Raw genomic sequence first — 26251 nt, 5'->3', positions numbered from 1 at the left:
GAGAGAGGGATGGGGGGGAAAAGAGAGAGAGGGATGGGGGGGGGGGAAAAGAGAGAGAGGGATGGGGGGGGAAAGAGAGAGAGGGATGGGGGGGGAAAAGAGAGAGAGGGATGGGGGGGGGGGAAAAGAGAGAGAGGGATGGGGAGGGGGGGGGGAAAAAGAGAGAAGGGCCGGTGGGGGGGAAAGAGAGAAAAGGGACGGGGGGGGGGGGGGGGAAAGAGAGAAAAGGGACGGGGGGGGGGGGGGGGGGAAAGAGAGAAAAGGGACGGGGGGGGGGGGGAAAGAGAGAAAAGGGACGGGGGGGGGGGGGGAAAGAGAGAAAAGGGACGGGGGGGGGGGGGGGAAAGAGAGAAAAGGGACGGGGGGGGGGGGAAAGAGAGAAAGGACCGGGGGGAAAAAGAGAGAAGGGACCGGGGGGAAAAAGAGAGAAGGGACCGGGGGGAAAAAGAGAGAAGGGACCGGGGGGAAAAAGAGAGAAGGGACCGGGGGGAAAAAGAGAGAAGGGACCGGGGGGAAAAAGAGAGAAGGGACCGGGGGGAAAAAGAGAGAAGGGACCGGGGGGAAAATGAGAGAAGGGACCGGGGGGAAAATGAGAGAACGGACCGGGGGAAAATGAGAGAACGGACTGGGCGGGGAACCTAGACAAATAGGAGGAGTAGGCCATTCGGCCCTTCGAGCCTGCTCCGCCATTCAACACGATCATGGCTGATCATCCAAACTCAGTACCCTGTTCCTGCTTTCTCCCCGTATCCCTTGAGCCCTAAGAACTCTTTCTTGAATATATTTAATGATTTAGCCTCAACTGCTTTCTGTGGTAGAGAATTCCACAGGTTCACCACTCTCTGGGTGAAGAAATCCCTCCTCATCTCAGTCCTAAATGGTTTATCCCTTATCCTTAGATTGTGACCCCTCGTCCTGGACTCCCCCACCATCGCGAACATCCTTCCTGCATTTAGTCTGTCCAGTCCTGTTAGAATTTTGTAGGTTTCTATGAGATCCCCTCTCATTCTTCTAAACTCTAGCGAATACAAGCTTAATGTACCCAATCTCTCTTCATACATCAGTCCTGCCATCCCAGGAATCAGTCTGGTAAACCTTCGCTGCACTCCTCCATAGCAAGAACATCCTTCCTCAGATAAGGAGACCAAAACTGCACAAAATATTCCAGATGTGGTCTCACCAAGGCCTTGTATAATTGCAGCAAGACATCCTTGCTCCTGTACTTGAATCCTCTCGCTATGAAGGACAACATACCATTTGCCTTCTTCACTGCCTGCTGCACCTGCATGCTTACTTTCAGCGACTGGTCCACAAGGACACCCAGGTCTCGCTGCACCTCCCCCTTTCCCAATCCATCGCCGTTCAAATAATAATATGCCTTTCTGTTTTTGCCACCAAAGTGGATAACCTCACATTTATCCACATTATACTGCATCTGCCATGTATTTGCCCACTCACTCAACCTGTCCAAATCACACTGGAGCTTCTCTGCATCCTTCTCACAGCTCACACTCCCACCCAGCTTTGTGTCATCTGCAAACTTGGATATATTACATTTAATTCCCTTTCATTAATATATATTGTGAATAGCTGGGGTCCTAGCACTGGTCTCTGTGGTACCCCACTAGTCACTGCCTGCCGCTCAGAAAAAGACCCGTTTCTTCCCAAAAAGGGGGGGGGGGAGGGAGGAAGTAGGGACCGAGGAAGGGGTAAGAAGGGACGGGTGGGGTGGGTGGGGAAAGGGGGAAGAGAAAAGGGGGGGTGAGGAAGAGAAGGGACGAGGGGTGAACAGATAGGGGGAGGGAGGGTGAAGGTTTGGGCGGGGGAGAAGGAGGAAGGGAGGGAGATAAATCAGACGCGAGCAAGATCAGCAGTTAAATCATTTTTTAAAAATACATTGTATTTCGTGGACTGAAGCCCCCAATTCATTAATAATTTACAACCTTGGTATTTCACACATTTTTTCCCTAAATCAGTTCAAATTGGAAATAACATAATAGCTTGAACACAGCTGAGTACACAACAGGAGTAAGTCAGACATGGTACCAAACGAGTTGCTGCCCTCAGAATCCTGCACTAAAAATGTTGAGTCCTGCAGCGGGCAGGTGAGAAACTGTGAGTTAAATCTGAATTATGCTTTCTAATTTTAGTACTTGTGATGGTATGGCCCAGGCTAATGCTCTGGGGACATGGGTTTGACTCCCACCACGGCAGATGGTGAAATTTGAATTCAATTAATAAATCTGGAATTAAAAAGCTAGTGACCGTGAAACCATTGTCAATTATTGTAAAAACCCTTATGGTTCACTAATGCCCTTTAGGGAAGGAAATCTGCCGTCCTCACCTGGCCTGGCCTACATGTGACTCCAGATCCACAGCAATGTGGTTGACTCTTAAATACCCTCTCAAATGGCCGCTCAGTTCAAGGGCAATTAGGGATGAGCAATAAACGCTGGCCTAGCCAGTGACAGCACATCCCATGAACAAATTTTTTTAAAATTCCTTCCATTAACATGAAAATAATCTAGAAACGAAAGCTGACTAGGGATTTTTCTGAAAATTGCCATAATCTGTCAGTGGATCGAAATTCCCAGCATTCAGAGGGTAAATTTAAGTCGCACTCATTACAATTAGATGTGACATGATCTGCTGAAACCAACTCAACTGGCTCATTCCATGTTAGATCAGGCCAGTCAACATTTGATGAGACTGTCACTGTTCAACCATGGCTTGTTCTTTCACTGTCATTTTAATCTTTTTTTGGATCGTTACAATAAAATGTCTTGTATCCGACACATACACCGAGTCTGTCATCTACACTGTGACCAACATGTGTGTGTGAGTCAATTTTCCTCTTCCTCATTGGTGTTTCTCTCCTTTCCAATTGGTCATTTCAATTCTTCCTACTCGCAAATCATGTTATACAAAACCTTTCTCTCCATTTCAGTTTGATCCCAGCAAAATACATAATCGCCATTCCTTCACTGGTGGGTCAAACTCCTGCAACTCCACACCTAACATTTTGGAAGCATCTTCACCACAAGGTCTGCAACAGTGCAAGAAGGCAGCTCACCACTACCTTCAATGGAAACTGGGAATGGGAAATGAAACAAGGGAAACTTTGACAAAACTTTCGGTCTCTCCTCCTAATACTGCCTCCTAGCTCTACGCTTCAATTCCTTTCTGTTATACCCCTGTGAAGTACCTAGGGGTGCTTTTTCTACATTGCAGGCACTATATAAATGCTCTTGCTGTGAGAAAGGGAGAGAGAGAAGCAGAGATAGAAAGAGAGCAGGGGTGAGAAGAGAAAGAGGGGGTGAACTAAATGAAAGAGACGACTCTATTGCAGGAGAAATGGTAGATGGACCCCGATGGTAAGTTGTGACTGAACTTGTTGAACAATGCAGAGGGAAGAGCGAAAGAAGGCCTGTTGCAGGAGACATTTCTGGCTTTACAAGCACAACCTCTAACTAGCTGACGCTATTTCTTATTAAGTATCCATCTTGTATTTAAAAAGGGTGGAATAGCATCTGAACATGGACCTTATTCATCCTTAAAATATAGCGTCAAGTTGCATCTATCAGATGGTCCCTTCCCTGATTCCACCTAGATTCCACACGGGACTGCACATACACAAGTATGTCAGGATATGATAGGAGTTAGCCGCACATGCTTAAGGTCTTTAATTAAAGCCCACATTCTGAAACAACGCATATTCCAAATCACTGTGAGCAATGATATAGGAGACCACTCATTTTTTAAAAAGCATTTTAAACTATTTACAGGAAAAAGGCAAGCAATGGAAATCAATGAACTTCTTAATATAACATGAAATGGATCATTGGCCCGGTTTGCCCATCTCATGACGTGGCAGCTCTAAAGGCATCAAGATAAATATTCTCCCAATACTAAAACCACCTCTTGGATGTCACCAGTATCTATTCCCAGTATTCTGACAGCTAGATTTAATTGAGTTGGTAAAACATCATAAAGGAGTGAATGGATAACCCTCAGTGAAACTGTAATATTGGGGTTTCCCAAATACACATTTGAACAGTATAACTCGGGGCTTTTATTTGTTTTAAGGTGGTGAGTGCAGATGGCAAGCCTGCAGTATTGCCCAACCCTAGCTGTTCCGAGGTTGTGGTGGTCCCTCTTCCAGCGATTATTCTTAGAACAGAATGGCTTGCTAGGCCACTTCAAAGGTCAGCCACATGGCATAGGCCAGGCTAGCAGCTTTCCTTCTCTGAGGGACTTTAATGAAGAAGTTTGGTTTTTGAGAGATTCATGGTAATTTTTTTTCTGGTGCTAGCCCACAATTCACTGAGCTCAATTCCACAACTTGCTATGGCAGGATCTGCACTCAACCTCTCGGTCACTTGTCCAGCACCAAGCTGGTTGACTGCCATGTCCTATCAAGGACCATATTGTATTTTAGGGGTGGAATAGCATCCGAGCTTAGATTTTCTCATCCTTAAAATACGTTCTCAAGTTGCCTCCATTACACACTGATCCACCTCCTTCTCATTCCACCTGAATTCCAAACTGGACATGAACAAGAATCTCACGATGTGATGGCAGTGAATGACACACACCCATGGTCCTTAATTAAAGTTTCCGAGCAGATTGTACAGGAGCATCAATTTGATAACAAGTTTTCGAGCTACGTTCCAGCGAGGCAGGACACAGGCAAGATTTGTCTCCTAGCCAGGACACTCTATTTCAGTATTACACTGGATCTTTGCCAAAGGTGGCTGGAAATAAATAAGTAATCCCTTGGATGGATAACTTGCTAATTGAGTCCAAGGAAAACTTAGCTGGGAAAGTCCAGAAGTCATGGGAAAAGTGCTGATCCAAAAGGAGCCCCAAGAAGCATTAGGGTGGGAGGAGATTTGGCTGGCAATCCACCCAGCATATATTTTCAGCTCAGGAAGGGGAATGTGGTTATAAATATTTAACCAGTTTTACTACACACCTCGCAGACTTCATAGGATTCAATTGCTGAGCCATACTGTGTGTGGGAGGGACACGAACAAGGAGGGCACACATCCTCTGGGTGCGACTTAATCATATCCTTCAGAAGAGAATCCGAGGTGGGGAGAAAAGAAAGTTGACTCATAAAGGAACTTCAAAATGTAGCTCAAATTAATCAGAAAGCAAGCTGGTCGGACAAAGAAAACTTCAGTCTCAACACATTGGTTTCTGCCGATTTCATTGATCTTAGTTGGAGTGACAGTGGAAGCAAAGCAATTGACCTCAGACACAGGTCCTATATGCATGGACATTAGTTGAGGTCAGCTATTTCAGCTCACACATGTTGTCACTGACAGGACAGAATGGGTAAGGATATAAACAAGAAGGACAAATACCCCCCTAGGGAATATGCCATGTCTCTCCATAGTATCACTGGGGAATATGTATGTGTTCAATGAAAAATGCAATATTATCGAGGGAAAGGATGGATTCTCCACCATTTAATTAACAAGGATTCCCTCAGGAAAATACATCTCTATTCCACCATTCATGGGACCAAACTCCACTACCAAATACCTCACTACCACGAGACAATCTGTAATGGCCACATGACATCTACCCCTACTGGACCAATAGCAACTATTTTCCACCACGGGAACTAACAAAACATTTTTAGGAAACAGTCACCTACCTTTATGATTCAGGGTTCCATCTTAGAAGGCACTGCTCCCCGACTTCCACCAACTATGGTAGTGGGACGGCTTAGGTAATAGCAAGAATACAGCAGCACCCATGCACAAGGAAGCAATTTGTACATCTGCACATAGACAGCACTGTTACACCTCCCTCTCTCAACTCTTCTCACAAAGGCACTGATCCATGTGAGTGTACAGTTTCAGAAGCATTCACCACCCATCCAAGCAGTCTTCACAAGCGAATGTCAGCAGCCAGTGGGTGGACATCACATCACAAGCAAAGTCTAGCCCACCAACACGCCACGCATGTTGGACAGCAGCTGACCCTAAAGCTCCAGAATGTCTGCCCTAAACCTTGCTGCCTCTCTTCTCTCCTTTAACACACTACTTAAAAGCTACCTGTTTGACCAAGCTTTTGGTCACCTGTCCGAATATCTCCTCAAGTGGCTGAGTGACAAGTTTTGTTTGATAATGCTAAAATGTTAAAAAGGTGCTATATAAAGGAAGGTTGTTTCTGAGAACACTAACTGACATATCCCTTCCCTAACCATTGAGGCTAATTGTATGCAGCATTCCAACCAACTGTGCTGTCAAAAATCAGCAGATTGTGAACTGGTTCCAGAGGGAGTGAGGAAGCACTCCAGAGTCTGACCCAACACCACACAGGACATTGCACTCAACCTCTGAACTGTCAGGTGAACTGTTTTTTTTTCATCCCTTAATACTGGCCAGTATTTGTAAATTAATCTCAAATGTCTTCGGTCATTTCTTTCAATTCTGAGTGCACAGTGGAGAATGAGAGTTTTGTTTTAAACACAGTGAGTTGTAATGATCTGGAATGCAGTGTCTGCAAGGATGGTGGAAGCAGATTCAAAACTAACTTTCAAAAGGGAATTGTGTATTTACCTGGGGGGGGGGGGGGGGGGGAAGAGAGAAAGAGATGCAGGCCTCTGGGGAAAGGGGAGGGATGACTAATTGGATAGCCCTTTTAAAAAGCCAGCACAGGCACAAAGGGCTGAATGGCCTCCATCTGTGTTGTGTGATTGTGACTTTGGATCTCACACCATCTGCAATCCGAGAGGGGTTTGTGCAGAGACAGTGGGCTGTGAGAAAAATCACAATTTAAAATGAACAATTAAATCTTGGGATCAATTTAATTGTTACTTATTTAGAATAAGTGACCCATTGGAAAGGATTCTGCAACTTTTAAATCAGTTTGTGCACTGTAACGTTTATCCTTCTGCCTACACTCCATAAGAAATACTGTTTAAAAAAAAAACATCGACCTTGTGGAATGGGCAAATTCTTTCCCATTTTATGAGCTGCCGGTGGTCTGTGAAAAATGTCCCGGGTCACTGATGGAAGACAGGCTCTGGCGGAACTCACCTACCACAGACGTTTCCAAGGCACGTCCCAGAGTCACGGATCAGTCTCCAAGTTAAACTCCGCCACTTCAAACAAAAGCGCAGCGCTCACCTCCCACCTCCCAGAGAGCAACCTCCGGCAGCTCCTACAGTAAAAGTCTCCGCGAAAACCTGCATTCCGCCAATTTTCCGGCACTCGGAAAAGGCACTTTGACGATAATTGATATTAAAGATGTATCTTGTGCTGAACGTCCCGCCCCCTAAATCATCTCGTTTAAAACAGACAGGGAACATTGAGATTGGGATTCTGCAAATGTAACGGAAAATCAGCTTTGGGTTCTCCCTTTTAAAAATAAATATTCTTGATAACAGCCGAGTTTGATCGGTCAGATTACATCAATCTACCTATAATATTGTGTTACATTTAGCCAGTATCATATTGTAACGGTTTCAATGCCAACTTTTATTTTCCAAAAGAATTTTATATTAAAAGGATATAGTTGCAAATATTTTGCTTTTATATAATGGGTACCCTGGTGTAGAAATTCGGCATCTGTGCTCCCCTGGCCGCGATTTTTAAAGCTCTGTAGCTTTGAAAGGAGGGTAATTGGTTGGTGAGCAAATCTGTGGAGGAGAAACTCATCCTGTAGGTCCATTGTGATACCAGGCAAGGTAGGATTGTATATAAATAAACAGTTGGAAAAGAGGGACACATCACCCATACCAGAGATATTTGGAGGAGTGTGCCCCATCTACAGCTCCACTGTGCGATTGGCAGCAAGCAGCACAGTGCAAACTACAGATCAGATTTTAAGTCACCCATGACCTGCACTGCTTGAAGGTGCAGGCACAGTCATCAAGTTCTCTCAAAACAACATTGCTTAAGTTTCAGAAGTGCCTGGGAAATCCCAGTGACCCCACCCACCCCCACTGAACAATTTGTAAATCCGACTTGTCGCCACACTGGCGTCCTACAGCCTTAACGCTAACCACTGTGGGGTCACCTCCCCAAGGGCATTTTATACCATTGCCCTGTGGAGGTGTTCACATCTCAACTCAACTGCTTCAAGTATTTAGGAAGAGTATTGCTGAAAATAGAGACATGTTGTCACAGCTTTTCGTCTTGCACTTATCAGGACAATCCACAAGAATATCAATGTAAGGGAAAGCAACAACTTTATACAGTATGAGAAAAGTGTGTGTGTATTAATATATATAGCTTCCAGTACATGCAAATGCATCAAACTGCGAGCCCTGCTGACAATCTTAAATTTGTTGTTAGGTTGTCAATAGGGCTGGTAGTGTGGCACCTTTGCGTGTAATGGAAGCTACATATATTAATACACAGGGCCCTGTTCTTTGCAGACAGAAAGAACATGTACACACATTGTGCCTGTTTCAGCTGAACAAAATAAATGACAGCCATTCACTGGTTTATTCCTCGACCAGAGTCAAGCTGCCTGGTTTAAATTTCAAACAAAGCTTGACAGTTAACTGTCAGTCACCATAAACTGGTGCATTCTTCATGGCAACGCCTCTAACAATCAGAGTTCACTTGCCATCCAATCAGCACTCTCCTCACAATATAAGTTGTTGCTTTCCCTTACATTGGTATTCTTGCAGATTGTCCTGATGAGTGCAAGATGAAAAGTTTCAACAACATATGTTTCTATCTTCAGCAATACTCAAGTTCTGTACTACTAAACAACTATTTATTTAGGAAGAAATAAGTTCCTTGGGGGCAAGAACTGGCTGGAACAATGGGTTTAAAGAAAGGTTACCGGCCTAAAACATTAACCGTTTCTCTCCCCCACAGACGCTGCTTCACCTGCTGTGCTGAGTATTTCAACATTTTCTCTTTCTAATTAAGAGTTACACTGTCACTTCTGCATTGTGATGGGAGTGGAAACAAATGAGCTGAAACAAAATAGTGTAACTGCAATCCTTAGTGGCATTTTTTTTTAAAAAGCGATTTAATCGCCATCTGTGTAAATAAATTTATTTTTGTTTTCTGAACACTTATTTAGAAGTGAAAAACGTCAAAACAAAAAAAAAGTTGCATTTACATAACGCCTTTTGACGATCCAATGGGCTTTACAGCTAATTAAATACTTTGGGCACTGGGAAAGCAGTCTTGACCTGACACAAATAATGGCGCTATAATTAAAAGATCTGTAACTTAAATAAAACTTTATCCCCCACCAACCTGGTGCCTCTTTTAAGAATAACAAATTCCTCCCAGTTGTGCAACTGAGCCATAAGGCTCGGAAGGTCCCAGGTCCAAATGCGTGTCTGTGCCAAGTTGGCTAATCCCAGTCAGTCAGAGGAAGCAGACGTGTTACAGCTGGTCTTGGCACCGCCAGGCTAGGGAGGGAGGAGAGGGGGGGAATCAGCTGTGGTCCCTCAGTGTTATTCTTGCTGGAAAATGCAGTCAAGTGAGACAGGGCGGGGGGAGGGGGCTGGAATTGGTTAAACATCCTCCTGACACTCACCAGCTAGTCTCATGATAGATGAATGAGCGTTACTGACACCTCTAGCGTTCAGAATCTAATCCACAGCCATTGAGAAATGGAGGGGGAGCCAGATTTTTTTTTCCCTCCCAAATGCAACATTAAAAATCTAACACAATCTTAAAAGTTCAGATTGCTAATTTTGAAATAGATGTTCCATCAGTTTTTTTTTAAAGACATTGCGTCGGTGTGAGGTGCTTTTATTGTGACAGGCAGCTCTAGACTGGGGAGGGGGCGAGGCCAGAGACTGAATTAATTTCCATTTGAGTTAAACTAGGAGGAGAACAGCCGCCCCCTGAAGTCCAGTGACGCACAGCTGGAGGAGGTTGGACACGGTTTCCGGCAACACATTGAACTCCACACAGGGAAAATTTACGACCTCAATTATGAAACTGAGAACGAGAACTGACTTTTTTTTTATATATATAGTTTTATACACATGCGACGCAAAAATGCAACCAGCCCGATGTGTTACACTGGGCACAGAAATTTCCCACCGAAAGCGGTTTGTTTTTGCATATTTTACTGGGTGAAGCTTAGGGTGTTCATTCCCCAAGTGTGGGTGTGTGTGTTTATTCATAGGAAGCCTTAACTTTCATAACTTGTGCTAGCACTAAGAAAATGTGGCATTCTTCTTCTTTGGCCTCCTTATCTCGAAAGACAATGGGTAAGCGCCTGGAGGTGGTCAGTGGTTTGTGAAGCAGAGGCTGGAGTGGCTATAAAGGCCAATTCCAGAGTGACAGGCTCTTCCACAGGTGCTGCAGATAAAATTGGTTGTCGGGGCTGTTACACAGAAAATGTGACATTATATAAGTAGAAAACTACTTGCAAAAACCTCAGTGAAAAGCAACGGACTATCTTTAAAAAGGGATATTTCGTTTGCAAGTGGGTTTTCAGTTCCATGTAACTTCTAAAAAGGTAAAAATGACAAATAATCTTTACTTAAGGGTTTTGCACGTCCCACCCCCGCAACTTTAAAGGGAAAACTATACAAAGAGCTCGAAATCGCACTAGAACTAGAGTTAATTATTCTCGATGGGTTTATTTTTCTTGGAAAAAAAAACATTCATTTCTTGCCTCCCGCGGTACAGAAAGTGCAAGACAGTCAGCAAAGTGTTTTCCTTGTGAAAGCGTTATCAAGCTTCTTCCCCCGCGTCAACTCCCCGGGGGACTCCGGCTCAATGAGTGAGTCATCGGCCAGCCAGCCGCTGGCAGGGCCGGGGAGAGAGCGACAGGTCGTGGGCGGCGGGGCTGGGCCAGACTGGGTGGAAACTGGAGAGAGATTGCGGGAGGGCAGACTGGGGGGGCGCTTAGGTCGATGCTTATGGGGCAAGGAGTAAAGGGAGGGAGGGCAGGGGGAGAGAAATGAAAGAGGGGAAATGAACAATAATGGGAAAGAGAAAAAGGGAACAGGAAAAGGGAAGGAAGAGGAAGAAAGCTATACAAGAACGAACGAAAAGGGAGAGAGATAAACATTTAAGAGGGCGGGTTCTCCTGTCACTGACCCCAGCACTAAGCAGTGTAATGAGCCCACGCTAGGACACCTCTGCGGAAAATGCAAACAAACACCAAGGGCGAAGAGAAATGAGCGGGCGGTGTTATCAGCAACACATTAGGCACACGCCTCTGATGTCAATGAGTGTCGAGATTTGCTGTCAGTCTCCGGGTCCCTCTAATGACATTACAATACCAAAGACTTGGTGAACAAATGTTCGATCAATTGGTTTTAATTATTTCCCCCACCCGAAGCCGCACTAGCATTCCACACACACACATTTAACACTTAAATGACAGGCTAGATTTTAACGCTGTAAAATGGGTTTTTATTCTGTTGTTTTCAGGGCAAAGGGCTATTCGCTGAATCCTTATCCCTCTAACCTAGTTGCAACATAAGTGCTATTAATTGACCGAAAACAGGCTTTACTTCCGACATGAACATCTTGCTTCAAGACCTGGTTTGCAGAATGCAACTTGATTTTTTTGAATCAGTGGAATTACCTTTCTGCTCCAACAGGACATCATGTGAAAGCTGTCCTCTGTACATTGGAGTTTAAATGCCCCCAAAATTAAAATATGACCAGTTCACGGTTGGACGTACAGACACGTGGGGGCAGGTCAGCACACTTCACAAAATATCCCCTCTTACCATTGCTGGGCCAGCATGTTCTCTCCCCCCTGTCCTCCTTCTATAATAATTACTGTTTATGGACCTGACCGTTCGCTGTCTGCCTGCGGCGATGGTCCTATTTAAAGGGGCACTGTCTCCTAAAGTTGTAAGGAAGGCTTTTCCTTGATGTCCCTCAACATCCATCGCACAGGCACTGCAAAAATATCATGGCATAACCTTGCGTGACCTACATCTTTTCTCTATCCCCCAAATGTTGCTGATTCCCCATGAAATTATCCTTAGCTCTATTAACTGTTAATGTCTATTGTTGAGCCACATTCGCCGTGCTTGGCAATGTCTGAAAAGGAAAACGATTACAGTCAATTACTGCTTTTAGGGACATAACCAGCAAATGCTTCACAGGGATTATGGAAGATGGTCACCAATGGCTCAGTGGTACCACTCGCGCCTATATCATTGGGCCCGATTTTAACTGTCTAAATGAATGGGTTTTATTAAAAGTTAAAACCGGGCCCTATGAGTCGAAAGCTCGTGGATTGAAGTCCATGAACTTGGGCGACAAAATCTAGACTGACACTCCAGTGCAGTACTGACTCCACTGCACTGTGGAAGGTGCAATCTTTTAGATGCCCTCTCAGGATATGAACGGGAGGAGGCCATTTAGCCCCTCCAGTCTGTTCTACCATTCAATGGCTGATCTGTGACCTCACTCCATATACCTGCCTTTGCACCATTTTGGCTAACAAAAATACCAATTTCAAATTTAAAATCAACAATTAAATCTAGTATTAGTTCCATTTGCGGAAGGTAGTTCCAAACGTCTGCCACCCTTTGCATGAAGAAGTGTTTCCTAATTTCACTCCTGAAGAGTCAGGCTCTAATTTTTAGACTATGCCCCCCCCCCCCCACCCCCCAGTCCTAGACTCTCTAAACAGCAGAAATAGTTTCTCTCTATCTATCCTAACTTTTCCCCTTAATAATTTCAAAAAGATCCCATAACATTATTTCAAAAGAGGAGAGTTCTCCTGGTGATCTGGCCAATATTTATTCTTCAACCAACACCTAAAAACAACAACACTTTAAAAGTAGAGCGCTTTGGGACATTCTGTGGTCATCAAAAGCAAATATAAATACAAGTCTTTCTTTTTCAATGAGAATACGGGAGATTGTTAATGAGAACCTGTGGAATTTATTTTTACTGTGTTATTTTCTCTCTTCTTTCCAGTCCGTTCACCCAGCACATCATTTAATGGGCTAGTTCCCAAGACTTGCTCTGGCAAATGCCATTCAGTTCCCAGCCAGTATCGGAGTGACAGGGCCTTTATTTCTCCCTTCCTCTCCATGGGAAATGCTTCACTTGGTAGCTCTCCAGAAATACACAGGTGAAATCCAAGATGTCACCAAGTACGGAATAACAGATGTGATGAGCCCACACCCTGCAGCTGTCTGGCACTGGACTGCCAAAATTATGTGCCAGTCTGCTGCCCTCTCTGATATTACAGATTTCAATTTCATGAGGAAACCACACAGCGCCAGTGCTGAAGGGAGCGAGACTTCCTCAGACCATATTAAAGGCTGTATTCCACAATTACTCATTATTCTACTCCAACATGAATACATATGTATATTCCCCTCATTTTGTGCCTCTCCTGAAGACATGAACTTCTCATTTTCACAAGTAACTATTCTCTATAAATATTTATAATAAACATCAGCAAGCCATTTGACTTTGCATTTCTGTGGCACCTTTAATGTAAATACATGTCCAAAAGTACACTGCAGCGGACGGTCAGAATCAAAGAAGAATAAGAGGGGAATGGGCGATCTGACCAGAGGCACAGTCAGAGAGGTAAACTTTAAGGCGGCTTTGGAAGGCTGGGTGAGATGTTGCAAGGTGGAGGGGTTTGGGGAGAGATTGAAAGTGAGTTTGATTGTGTCTTCCTGATGTCAGCAAAAATATTTCAACACGAATCACTGGATAGTGACGAGGAGTGAGAAACACCCAATGTACGCTCCCAAATCAGCTGGAGTTTCACCACCCTTATGCACTGCAACTGTCACACTCACCTATTACCCCTTTCAACACCAATATTCATTGGGTTCCCATTGCTCAGCACACTTACTTCAAAATCTTCATCCTTGTCTGCAAACCCTTCAAGGCTACACCCCTCACTGCCTCAAACCTTTTTTAACTCCTACATTCCTGCTCATCTGAATATAATCTACTGTGCATTTGCCCTCTCTCTGCTGCACCATTCGTGGCAATGCCCTCAGTTATTTAGTCCTCTCACTTTGGAATCGCTCCTTGCTACATCTCACCGTAGCTGCAAAAACCACCTTACAGTCTACATGACCAACTGTACCCTTGATCTCCCTCTTGGTTCTGCTTGGGTCCGAGCCCCATATGTGAAGCACCTTTTAATCATATGTACCAAGGTGCTATTTAAATGTAAGCCTGTTTTTGGACCAAGTTCCTATTGAGGAGACAGTGAAGAGCAACTTGAGTTCCTCCCCCTCCACCCCAGTTAATTCCAGCCGATTACTAAAAGCTGCGTAGTGAGTTTTCAATCTTTTCTGGGCTTGACAGTCACAAAGAGACACTACTACAAGGCAGGAAATGTGCAGACACTGGTGAAGCACAAGAGTGAGTTTGCCCTGTGACATCTTCCACACTCAAAAAGCATAGGATGTCCGGGGATGGCACTTCAGGCCAGCGTACATAGCAAGAGGCAGCACCTTCAGGAGGAGATAGATGAAAAACTGGGAGGTTCTTCTCTCAACAAAAGCATTGTTTGAGGGCAGTTTGGAAGAAACTATTTCTGCTAGTTAAGGGATATAGGACTAGGGGGCATAGTCAAAAAATTAGAACCGGACTTTTCAGGAGTGAAATTAAGAAACACTTTCTCACAAAGGGTGGTAGATGTTTGGAACTCTCTTCCACAAACAGCAATTGAGGCTAGATAAATTGTTAGTTTTAAAACCGAGAGATAGATTTTTGTTAGCCAGAGGCATCAAGGGATAGGGAGAAAGGCGGATATATGGAGTTAGATCACAGATCTGCTACAATCTCATCGAATGGCAAACCAAGCTCAAGGAGCTAAATGGCTTACTCTTGTTCCTTTAATAAGGAATGCTGGCCACTGGAGAATTTCCAATCATCTGGCTAGAGTTGCAGTGTCAAAAGGTCTGTGCTAATATCACCTATTCACATTTGACCCGAGTGTGGCATCAAGGAGCCCTAGCAAAACTGGAATCAATGGGAATCAGGGGGAAAACTCTCTGCTGGTTGCAGTCGTACCTAGCGCAAAGGAAGATGGTTGTGGTTGTTGGAGGTCAATCATCTCAGCTCCAGGGCATCACTGCAGGAGTTACTCAGGGTAGTTTCCTAAACCCAACCATCTTCACCTTCAATCGTAAGGTCAGAAGTGGGGATTTTCACTGATGATTACACAATGTTCAGCACCATTCGCGACTCCTCAGATTTTTTTTATTTATTTAGAGATACAGCACTGAAACAGGCCCTTCGGCCCACCGAGTCTGTGCCGACCAACAACCACCCATTTATACTAACCTTACAGTAATCCCATATTCCCTACCACCTACCTACACTAGGGGCAATTTACAACGGCCAATTTACCTATCACCTGCAAGTCTTTTGGCTGTGGGAGGAAACCGGAGCACCCGGAGGAAACCCACGTGGTCACAGGGAGAACTTACAAACTCCGCACAGGCAGTACCCAGAATCAAACCCGGGTCCCTAGAACTGTGAGGCTGCGGTGCTAACCACTGCGCCACTGTGCCACCCATAAGCAGTCTGTGTAGAAATGCAGCAAGACCTGGACAATATCCAGGCTTGAGCTGATAAGTGGCAAGTAACATTCGCGCCACACAAGTGCCAGACAATGGCCACCTCCAACAAAAGAGAATCTAACCATCTCCCTTGACATTCAATGGCATTACGGTTGCTGAATCCTCCACTATCAACATCCTGGGGGGTTACCATTGACCAGAAACTGAACTTGAGGAGCCACACAAATACTGTGGCTACAAGAGCAGGTCAGAGGCTAGGAATCCTGTGATGAGTAACTCACCTCCTAACTCCCCAAAGCCTGTCCAACATCTACAAGGCATGGCAGGAATGTGATGGAATATTCTCCACTTGTCTGGATGGGTGCAGCTCCAACAACACTCAAGAAACTCAACATCATCCAGGACAAAGCAGCCTGCTTGATTGGCACCCCATCTACAAACATTCACTCCCTCCACCACCGATGCTGAGAGGCAGCAGTGTGTACCATCTATAAGATGCACTGCAGCAACGTACCAAGGGTCCTTCAACAGCACCTTCCAAACCCACGACCTCTACCAACTAGAAGGACAAGGGCAGCAGATGCATGGGAACACCACCACCTGCAAGTTCCCCTCCAAGCCACACACCATCCTGACTTGGAACTATATCGCCATTCCTTCACCGTCACTGGGTCAAAATCCTGGAACTCCCTTCCTGACAACACTGTGCGTATATCTACCCTACATGGACTGCAGCGGTAGAAGGAGGCAGCTCACCACCACCTTCTCAAAGGCAATTAGGGATGGGCAATAAATGCTGGCCTGGCCAGCGACGCCCACATCCCCATAAACAAATAAATAAAAATGCACAGACAGGGAAACCAAGAAATGGAAAAATAGAAAATTGGAAAACTTAAAAAAAAACGTATGGCTATGTCTGTAACATCCCAAATTTAAACACAATTTTCTGCATTAGATTTGATAAAACCTGGAATGCTATGAAGTGAAATACGATTTATTTTACAAATTATGGTTTCCCACAACTGGAAATGAAGTGATTACATTTCCCTGCCGTCTGGTATATTTGGTTTACAATGCTTGTGATCTTATTTGAAGTTTGAGGGTTTTCCCCTTTTGATTTTAAAAAGCCCTCAGGAAGCATTATGATGACATGTAAATTGATGCTATTGGCTGCTCTCCTAAAAATCTCCTAAATTTAAATGAAACATTGTCACAGAACTATATCAGCTCAAAGAAGGTGTGCGGAAGCAGCAAGTACAAGAGCCCGCATGAATGTTCAGCACTGATTCAAGAAACATTTTTTAGAATATGCATTCTACTTTGTCATTGACTGCTCTGCAGAGTGCAAAGCCAGTTTTGCTGCTTCAAGTCCATGTGGCATGGAGACTCTCACGAGCTGCTGAACTGAAGTAAAAAACCTGGAAGGTTCACAAACATACCACATGATGTGGTACTGATCCAAACAGACCAGAAGGCGCCAGTTTTGATCAGTCTGTGCAAAGTTAGCCAGGGCAGTGTTCAGATCAGGAAGGGGAGAAAGCAGACCCTGCTATTTATAACTATTCAGTGACTCTGGCTGGGAATGTGTTGGATGAGAACAAGAATGGGCTCAGCTGTGAGATCTTCCACAGTCAAATAGTCAGGGCAACATGAAAAATGGCTAACTGGGCATCGCTTCAGAGGGCACCACACTGGAGCAACAGGCGGCAACTTTGAAAGGGGAGGGGGGAAAAATTGAGAGTTTTCTTGAAATTTGAAGGACCTTTGTACATCTTCAGCTGCTGCAGAAATAGTGCTAACAAAACAACCGAGCAAATATGACCATTTCTTTCTGCAATTACTAAACCACACAAATACTGCATGCAATGTGTAACTCTCTAACAAAGACCAAGTTTTCTACCACTTTAATACAGAATAAATGGAAATTAAAATCATGTACTTTCCTTGTTAAGTGCTAAACACCAATCATTGTGCTTACTGTATTCTGTCACAAAAGAATATCAGCACAGGAAGAAATAGTTTCTAATCATACAACAAAAATTGTGTTGGCATAGCAAGAAAGCATTTACCTGATACCTGTATAGCTGCAGGTACAGAGAGGCAACAAACATTAAACCAAATTTAATTACACTGGAATTAAGAAAGAAAATCTGGCATCATGAGATGACGATATTCATATTTAAGAATTTATCTTGAATATGTCAGGAGTCCTTTAACAAAATCCCAGTAAATTTCAAATTCATCAATTGAAAGTCAAAAATTCACTGACTTCTTTTACTGGTGTTTATGCTGCTCCCATGGCACTATTCAAAGATGACCAAGGGATTTCTCTGTGTCCTGGGCAATATGTATCACTCAACTAATACCACCAAAAATAGATTAGGTGGTCATTCATCTCACTGCTGTTAGCCAGTCGTACACAGAAGCTCCTGCTGTCATGTTTCTTATAGAACAGTGACTACACTTCAAAAGCAATTAATTGACTGGTAAAGCACTTTGGACATAAAAGGCACTATATAAATGCGAGTTCTTCTTATACAGATACAGACCAATAAACACCTAAGAAATGGAGAGATAAAACTTAAACTCCACATTTCGTCTATCTACCCTGTCCCATGCTCATTATTTTGAACATTTCCATCATATTGCTTTTTTCAAATTTCCAAAATAAATTTTATTCATAAAAATCTGTAAAAAAAATACATTACAAAACAGTTCCAAACAGCACCAAGTCAAAAAATACAAAAGGAGTGCAAAGGAGATCAGTTTCCTTCAGTACAGGAGTGAGTTGCCTCACAACCCTTCCATTTCATTTCTCATGCCATTTTACAGCAAACAAATATTATCTGGATACAGTTCGAGGGGGTTTTCCATGGATCCAGCCCCTCAGTTCAGCTTGGTGGGGGGACCTTACACAGTGGTCTTTTCCCGTTGAGCTTTTGCTGCGGCTGCCCCAAGCTTTAGTGCGTCCCTCAGCACGTAGTCCTGGACCTTGGAATGTGCCAGTCTGCAACATTCGGTTGTGGACAACTCTTTGCGCTGGAAGACCAGCAAGTTTCGGGCAGACCAAAGGGCGTCTTTCACCGAATTGATAGTCCCCCAGCAGCAGTTGATGGTCATCTCGGTGTGCGTCCCTGGGAACAGCCCGTAGAGCATGAGCACAAACTCCTGTGTTACAGAGCTGCTTGGGATGAACCTAAATAAAAACCACTGCATCTCTTTCCACATCTGCTTTGCAAAGACACATTCCAGAAGGAGGTGGGCAACCGTCTCTTCCCCACCACAGCCGCCTCGAGGGCGTTGTGTAGAGGGGGTGAGACTTCGGGCGTGCAGGAAGGATCTGACGGGGAGGGCTTTTCTCACCACCAGCCAAGCTACATCTTGGTGCTTGTTTGAAAGTTCTGGTGATGAGGCATTCCGCCAAATGACTTTGGCAGTCTGCTCGGGGAACCATCCGACAGGATCCACCATCTCCTTTTCCCGTAGGGCCTTGAGGACATTCCGTGCAGCCCACTGCCTGATGGATTGGTGGTCAAAGGTGTTTTTCCGCAGAAACTTCTCCACGAAGGATAGGTGGTATGGCACAGTCCAACTGGATGGAGCGTTCCGCGACAATGTGACCAGGCCCATCCTTCGCAACACCGGGGACAGATAGAACCTCAGCATGTAGTGACACCTGGAGTTTGCGTACTGGAGGTCTACACACAGCTTGATGCAGCCGCACACGAAGGTGGTCATCAGGATGAGGGCGATGTTGGGTACTCTTTTCCCGCCCTTATCCAGAGGTTTGAACATTGTGTCCCTCTGGACCCGGTCCATTCTGGATCCCCAGATGAAGCGGAAAATGACTCGGGTGACCGCCACAGCGCATGAGTGGGGTACGGGCCAGACCTGCGCCACGTAGAGCAACAACGTGAGCACCTCGCTTCCATCATATTGCTCCTTAATCTGTGTTGCTCTAAAGGAAAGGATCAGATTGTACAAACCTTCATTTGTATTTGTATTTCCTCCTACCAAGCCACATTTTAGTGAATCTATGTTGTACCCCACCTAAAGCCTCAACAGCCTTCCTATAACATGGAAACCAATACTGCACACAGTACTCTAACAAATTTTATTAAGGTTTTATATAAGCTCATCATTACCTTGCTTTTTATATTCCATACCTCTTGTAATAAAACCTAGAATTCTATTAGCTTTTTACAACCTTATCAACCTAAAGGTGCTGTCTTTAATATCCTGTGAACCTGCATTCTCAACTCCCTCTACTCTGACACAGCACTGAGCCTACTTCCATCGAATATCATTACGCTTTTTTTTAAAAAAAGCATCACCTCACACATATGGACATTAAATTCTATCTGCCATTTTGTAGCCCATTCTCCAATCAGATCAATAATCTTTTACAATTTCCTTTGGTATGCTAATAAATTAACTGTACTGTTTATTTTGGTTAGGTCTGTGAATTTCAACACCACTCCCTCTAAGCCTCTATCCAAATCATTGACATACACAATGAACAGAAGTGACTGCAGAACGACAAGTAACTCAAGAACTGAATCTCGTGGGACACCAGTACCCACTTCCAACCACTCTGGAAAAACTGCTTGACGCTGATTTTAAAAATTGTTTCGAAGGGAGAAAATAATCAATTTGCTATTTCCACTCTAATTCCAAACTCCATAACCTACTCCAGTAATCTCCAATGTGATAACTTGTCAAAGTCCGTGTAGACTGTATCCACTGCATTTCCCCCAACTACCATATCTGCTACTTCTTCAAAGAATTCTATAAAATTTGTCAAGCACCATTGTCCCTTTGGAAATCTGTGCTGGCTACTGCGAATTAGTTTCTCTTTATCTAGTTATGCGACATTTCACCCTAATTGAAGACTCTCCTTACCATAGATGTTAAGATAACTGCCTCGTAATTACTTGGAATAGCTTGGTCTTTTTAAGAGAGATATTACATTGGCCACTCTCCAGTCCTTCAGCATACATCCACACGCAATAGACTCCAGGCATATAATTTGTAAGGCCTTAACTATTTATTTCCAGTTTTCCCTAGCACTTTATCTTCTTTAGCCTAACAAACTCACCTAATATTTTACTTTTATCAGCCATATCACTCATCTCGCTCTCAACCACTTCAGGATTCACCTCCTCTCAGGTATTCTTCGCTATAATAAAAACTGAAGTTAAAAATACCTTGTTTTTGATCATCGCCTGCAAACTGACAATCCTCTCTCAAGAGGTCCCACCTCTCTCAACAATTCTTTTATTGATATACTTGCAAAATAATTTACAGGTGCAATAATCGATAATTCTGCCTGTGGAGAGAGCAAATACTTGACTTCAATAAATTACTATTCATGACAGGGCTCAATGTCAACAGGATATAACAATTATAGCTGTACTCATTTGAGAAAACTTTGGCCAGATGGTGTGACATCACAACATAATAAAACAAGCAAAGTAGCAATTATGTTAAAGAGTAGGATTAGATGTTCAGTATATATAAAAGAAAGGTAAACCATTACCTATAGTGGTACAATCAAATAGTAATAACTAGCTTGTACTTGCTGAAAATTCAGCATCAGCTTCGCTAATAATGGTCTCACCTCTGACTCAGAAGGTTGTGATTCAGGACTTGAGTGCGTAATATAGACTGGCATTCCAGTGGATACACTGAGGGAACAGGATCAGAGGAAATAGGAGGAGTAGGCCATTCGGCCCGTCGAGACTGCTCCACCATTCAAACAGATCATGGCTGATCATCGACCACTACACCATTTCCCCTCATTTTCCCCATAACCCTTGATGTCATTAGTATCCAGAAATCTATTGATTTCTGTCTTGAACAGGCTCAATGATTGAGCTTCCACAGCCCTCTGGGGTAGAGAATTCCACAGATTCACCACCCTCTGAATAAAGAAATTCCTCCTCCTCTCAGTCTTAAATGGTCTGAGACTGTGTCCCCTGGTTCTAGACTCACCAGCCAGAGGAAACATCCTGTCCACATCTACCCTGTCACGCCCTGTAAGAATTTTGTAAGTTTCATTGAGATCACCTCTCATTCTTTGGAACTCTGGAGAATACAGGCCCAGTTTCTACAATCTCTCCTCATAAGACAATCCTGCCATCACAGGGATTAGTCTGGTGAACCTCCGTTGCACTCCCTCCATGGCAAGTATATCCTTCCTTAGATAAGGAGACCAAAACTGTACACAATACTCCAGGTGCGGTCTCACCAAGGTTTTATACAATTAAAGCAATATATATTTATTCCTGTACTCAAATCCCCTTGCAACAAAGGCCAACATACTATTTGCCTCCTTAATTGCTTGCTACGCCTGCGTACTCGCTTTTAGTGACTCATGAACAAGGGCACCCAGGTCTCTTTGGACATCAACACTTCCCAACCTCTCACCATTTAAGAAATATTCTGCCTATTTTTTCTACCAAAGTGGATCACTTCACACTTATTCACATTATATTCCAACTGTATGTTCTTGTCCATTCACTTAGCCTGTCCAAATACCCTTGAAGTCTCCTTGCATCCTCCTCACAACTTACATTCCTAGTTTTGTGTCATCCGCAAATTTGGAAATATTACAATTGGTCCCCATGTCCAAATCATTTATACAGATTGTATACAGCTGTGGCCCAAGCACTGATCCTTGCAGTACCCCATTAGTAACAGCCTGCCATCCTGAGAATGACCAGTTTATTCCTACTCTCTGCTTTCTACCTGTTAACCAACTCTCAATCCATTGCAGTATATTACTCCCAATCCCATGTGCTTTATTTTTGTTTATAACCTTTTATGTGGGACCTTATCAAAAGCCTTCTGAAAATCCAAATACACCACATTCATTGGTTCTCCTTTACCTATGCTACAAGTAACATCCTCAAAAAACTCCAACCAGGTTTGTCAAACATGATTTCCCTTTCACAAATCCACATTGACTCTGCCCAATCATATAATTCTTTTCCCAGTGTCCAGTTATCTCATTCTTTATAAGAGAGTCTAACATTCTCCCTACTACTCATGTCAAACTAACAAGTCTGTACTTCTCAGTTTTCTCTCGCTTCCTTCTTAAATAGTGGGGTTATATTTGCTACTTTCCAATCTGCAGGAACCCTTCCAGAATCAATAGAATTTTGGAAAGATAACCACCAATGCATCCATTTATCTCTGTAACCACCACCTCCAATACTCTGGGATGTAGCTCATCTGGTCCAGGGGATTTATCAGTTTTCAATCCAATTAACTTTGAGTACTACCTCTTTATTGATACTAATTACTTTCAGTTCCTCATTTTTGCAAGTCCCTTGGCTCCTCAGTATTTCTGGAAGATTTTCTGTGTCTTTCTCTGTGAAGACAGACAGAAAGTAATTGTTTAGTCTCTCCGCCATTTCCTCATTCTCCACCACAAACTCTCCTGTCTCCACCTGCAATGGACCCATATTCATCCTTGCTAATAGTTTCCTTTTCACATATCCAAAGAATCTTCTACAGTCTGCTTTTATGTTTCTAGCTAGCTTACATTCATAATCTCTTTTCCTTTTCTTTATCAGTTTCTTGATCTTCCTTTGCTGGACTCTAAATGGCTCCCAATCCTCAGGCTTACCAGTTTTGCTGGCGACCTTATAAGCCACTTCCTTTGACCTAATGCAATCCTTAACTTTTTTTGTTAGCCACGGTTGATTCACCTTTCCTGTTGGGTTGTTGTGTCTTAGAGGAATGTATATTTGTTGTAAACTGTGTAATGCTTCTTTAAATACTAGCCATTGTCTGCCTACTGTCAAATCTTTTAATGCATTTTCCCAACTTGCTCATGATATCTTCATTGTTTGCTTTGTTCAGATTTAAGACCATAGTTTCAGAATTAACTAAAGCCCTTTCAAAGTTAATGTAAAATTCTATCATTTTGTGGTCACTATTTCCTAATGGCTCCTTTATAGCAATGAATAATGCTGCAACAATGGAGATACTGTTATTAAAAGCTAAGAGAGAGAGTGTTCAGTCTTACCTGTTCACATGATGCAAAATAGAACAATAAGTTTATGCTTGTTGGATTGCAATGCCCTCAGAACCAGCAGTACTTCACAAGAAATTCATTGTATACGTGAAACACTTTTGAGGCATTTCTGAGACATGATAAAGTTTTTCTTTCAATCTCATCCTATAGTTGTTTAACCTATCCTGAGTTTAATAGAGCAATATACATGTGTACCTAGCGATGCCGAAACCTAATGCTTAATGAATTTTATGGTTCTCATCTGGCTCCGACTCATAACTTTAGCATGATTGCCACAGGATAGAGAAACCCAATTATTTATGGCTCCCCAGTAAGTGAAAGTATCTTCCAGCTACTCCATACAGCTGGGCAACAACAGGTTCCTCAGTATCACTTACCCCATTCTACACTGTATATAATACAATGAGAAGAGTACTATAAAACAAGGAGACTTCAATTCAGTACTTTTGAGGCACATTCATTCATAGTAGTTCCAGCAAAACAAGACTGTCACACAGCAGATTATAATCTAAAACCAGTCAGGTATATTATAGTGTTTTTCTTTCCTGCACAGAACTAGCTGTAATATTCTGTCCATGATAAAAAGTGCATTGATCATGGAACACAGAACTGGATGCAGGGAATGCAACTTTACAAATGGTTGTGGCTTTTTAGCATGCAATATACCACATATGTTGCAAATAGCTTTCAGAAATGTCTCAATCAATTAGGTGAATTAATAAGAGTAATGCAGTGTCATTTTGATCTATTAAAAAAAAAGAAGTGGGCTTGTTGGCCTAACTGGTTATGTTCCTGTGCTAAGGTTCATTGATGGCGATTTGCATTAATAGATACCAGATAAAGGGTTACAGCTATTTCACTTTTTAAAAGTATGAGCTCATTTCATCAGATCTGTAATAGCTGACATCAACAAGAAATTCCTTAGAACAACAAATCCTAGGGGCCACCTTGGACAAGAAACTGAACTGGAGTAGCCATATAAATACCGTGGCTACAAGAGCAGGTCAGAGGCTAGGAATCCTGAGGTGAGTAACTCACCTCCTGACTCCCCAAAGCCTGTCCACCATCTGCAAGGCACAAGTCAGGAGTGTGATGGAATACTCTCCACTTGCCTGGATGGGTGCAGCTCCAACAACACTCAAGAAGCTCGACACCATCCAGGACAAAGCAGCCCGCTTGATTGGCACCCCATCTACAAACATTCACTCCCTCCACCACCGACGCACAGTGGCAGCAGTGTGTACCATCTACAAGATGCACTGCAGCAATGCACCAAGGCTCCTTAGACAGCACCTTCCAAACCCGCGATCTCTACCAACTAGAAGGACAAGAGCAGCAAATACATGGAAACATCACCACCTGCAAGTTCCCCTCCAAGTCACACACCATCCTGACTTGGAACTATATTGCCATTCCTTCACTGTCGTGGGGTCAAAATCCTGGAACTCCCTTCCTAACAGCACTGTGGATGTACCTACCTCACATGGACAGCTGCGGTTCAAGAAAGCAGCTCACCGCCACCTTCTCAAGGGCAATTAGGGATGGGCAATAAATGCTGGCCTGGCCAGCGTCGCCCACATCCCATAAATGAATTAAAAAAAACAAATACCTAATACATCATCCATGCCTTTGTTACCTCTAGACTTGGCTATTCCAGCACACTCCTGGCTGGTCTCCCACATTCTACCTTCGATGACCTTGAAGTCATCCAAAACTCTGCTACCCGTGTCCTTACTTGTACTAGATCCTGTTCACCATCACCCCTATGCTTGCTGACCTACATTGGCAATGCCTAGATTTCAAACTTCTCATCCTTGTTTTCAAGTCCCTCCATGTCCTCGCCCCTCCCTATCTCTAATCTCCTCCAGCTCCACAACCCTCAGATATCAGCACTCCTCTAATTCTGGCCACTTCAGCAACCCAATTTTAATCGCTCCACCATTGGCAGCTGTGCCATTCGCTACCTCAGCCCAAAGCTCAAGAATTCCCTCTCTAAACCTCTCTACCTATCTTTCCGCTGCTTAAAACCTATTATCTGCCCTCGTATCTCATATGGCTTGGTGTCAAATTTTGCTTTATAAACTCTTGTGAAGCACCTTGGAAAGTTTATTGCACTAAAAGGTGTGATTAAAAAAAGTTGTTGTTGTTGTTATTGGTGCACCAAAGAAATGGACAAACTGAGAGAAAGTACTTATCATAATATAGCATCGTTCACAATCTCAGGCCTTCCCAAAGAACTTTGCAGCCAATGAATTACTTTTGAATTATAGACATTGTTATTACATAGGCAAACACAGCAACAAATTTGTGCACTGCAAGATCCCATAAGCAGTAATGAGAAAAATGACCAGATAATCTGTTTCTTTTGTGATGTTGGTTAAGGGATAAATGTTGGTCAGGACACCAAGGAAATTAGCCCACTTTCTTTGAAGCATACTATGGGATCAGAGCAGGCAGATGGGCCTTGGTTTAAAATGACTCAACTGGAAGGTGGTTTCTCCAACAATGCAGCAGTCCCTCAGTGTTGCACTGTCAGCCCAGATCATGCGCTCAAGTCACGGGGTGGGGTTTGAGTCTTCTGAATAAAAGGCGAGAATGCTACCACGGAGCCAAGCAGACAGCTATACAAATCATTGCCTGTCAATTAAAAGGAACGGGCATAAAATTTCCATTTGTGCAACTAATTTTTCTCAGGAACTGCAGTATAGCGGATATGCTGCAAGACA

At 43.5% G+C, this 26251-nt stretch overlaps 2 protein-coding genes across 11 annotated transcripts in view; both read right to left on the bottom strand.

The window, feature by feature from the left end:
- The window catches only part of samd11 (sterile alpha motif domain containing 11), a 231663-nt gene that overhangs the window by 178602 nt on the left and 26810 nt on the right, over positions 1–26251 (bottom strand). The window lies entirely within an intron of this gene.
- On the bottom strand, positions 18198–20801 carry LOC137352051 (uncharacterized). Its single transcript, XM_068017054.1, has 2 exons — positions 20689–20801; positions 18198–19439 (listed from the first exon to the last, which is right to left on the bottom strand). Exon 2 carries the CDS (start codon positions 19298–19300, stop codon positions 18392–18394), a length of 909 nt encoding a protein of 302 aa, XP_067873155.1. The 5' UTR covers positions 19301–19439; positions 20689–20801; the 3' UTR covers positions 18198–18391.

This window comes from Heterodontus francisci, chromosome 37 (genome assembly GCF_036365525.1).
Source record: "Heterodontus francisci isolate sHetFra1 chromosome 37, sHetFra1.hap1, whole genome shotgun sequence".
NCBI classification, from domain to species: domain Eukaryota; kingdom Metazoa; phylum Chordata; class Chondrichthyes; order Heterodontiformes; family Heterodontidae; genus Heterodontus; species Heterodontus francisci.
The sequence above is the reverse complement of the archived record's forward strand: the minus strand, read 5'-3'. Positions and strand labels throughout refer to the sequence as shown.

Bases quoted from the DNA above. Each gene is read 5' to 3' on its own strand.
- LOC137352051 (XM_068017054.1), bottom strand. From the start codon at position 19,300: ATGGACCGGGTCCAGAGGGACACAATGTTCAAACCTCTGGATAAGGGC.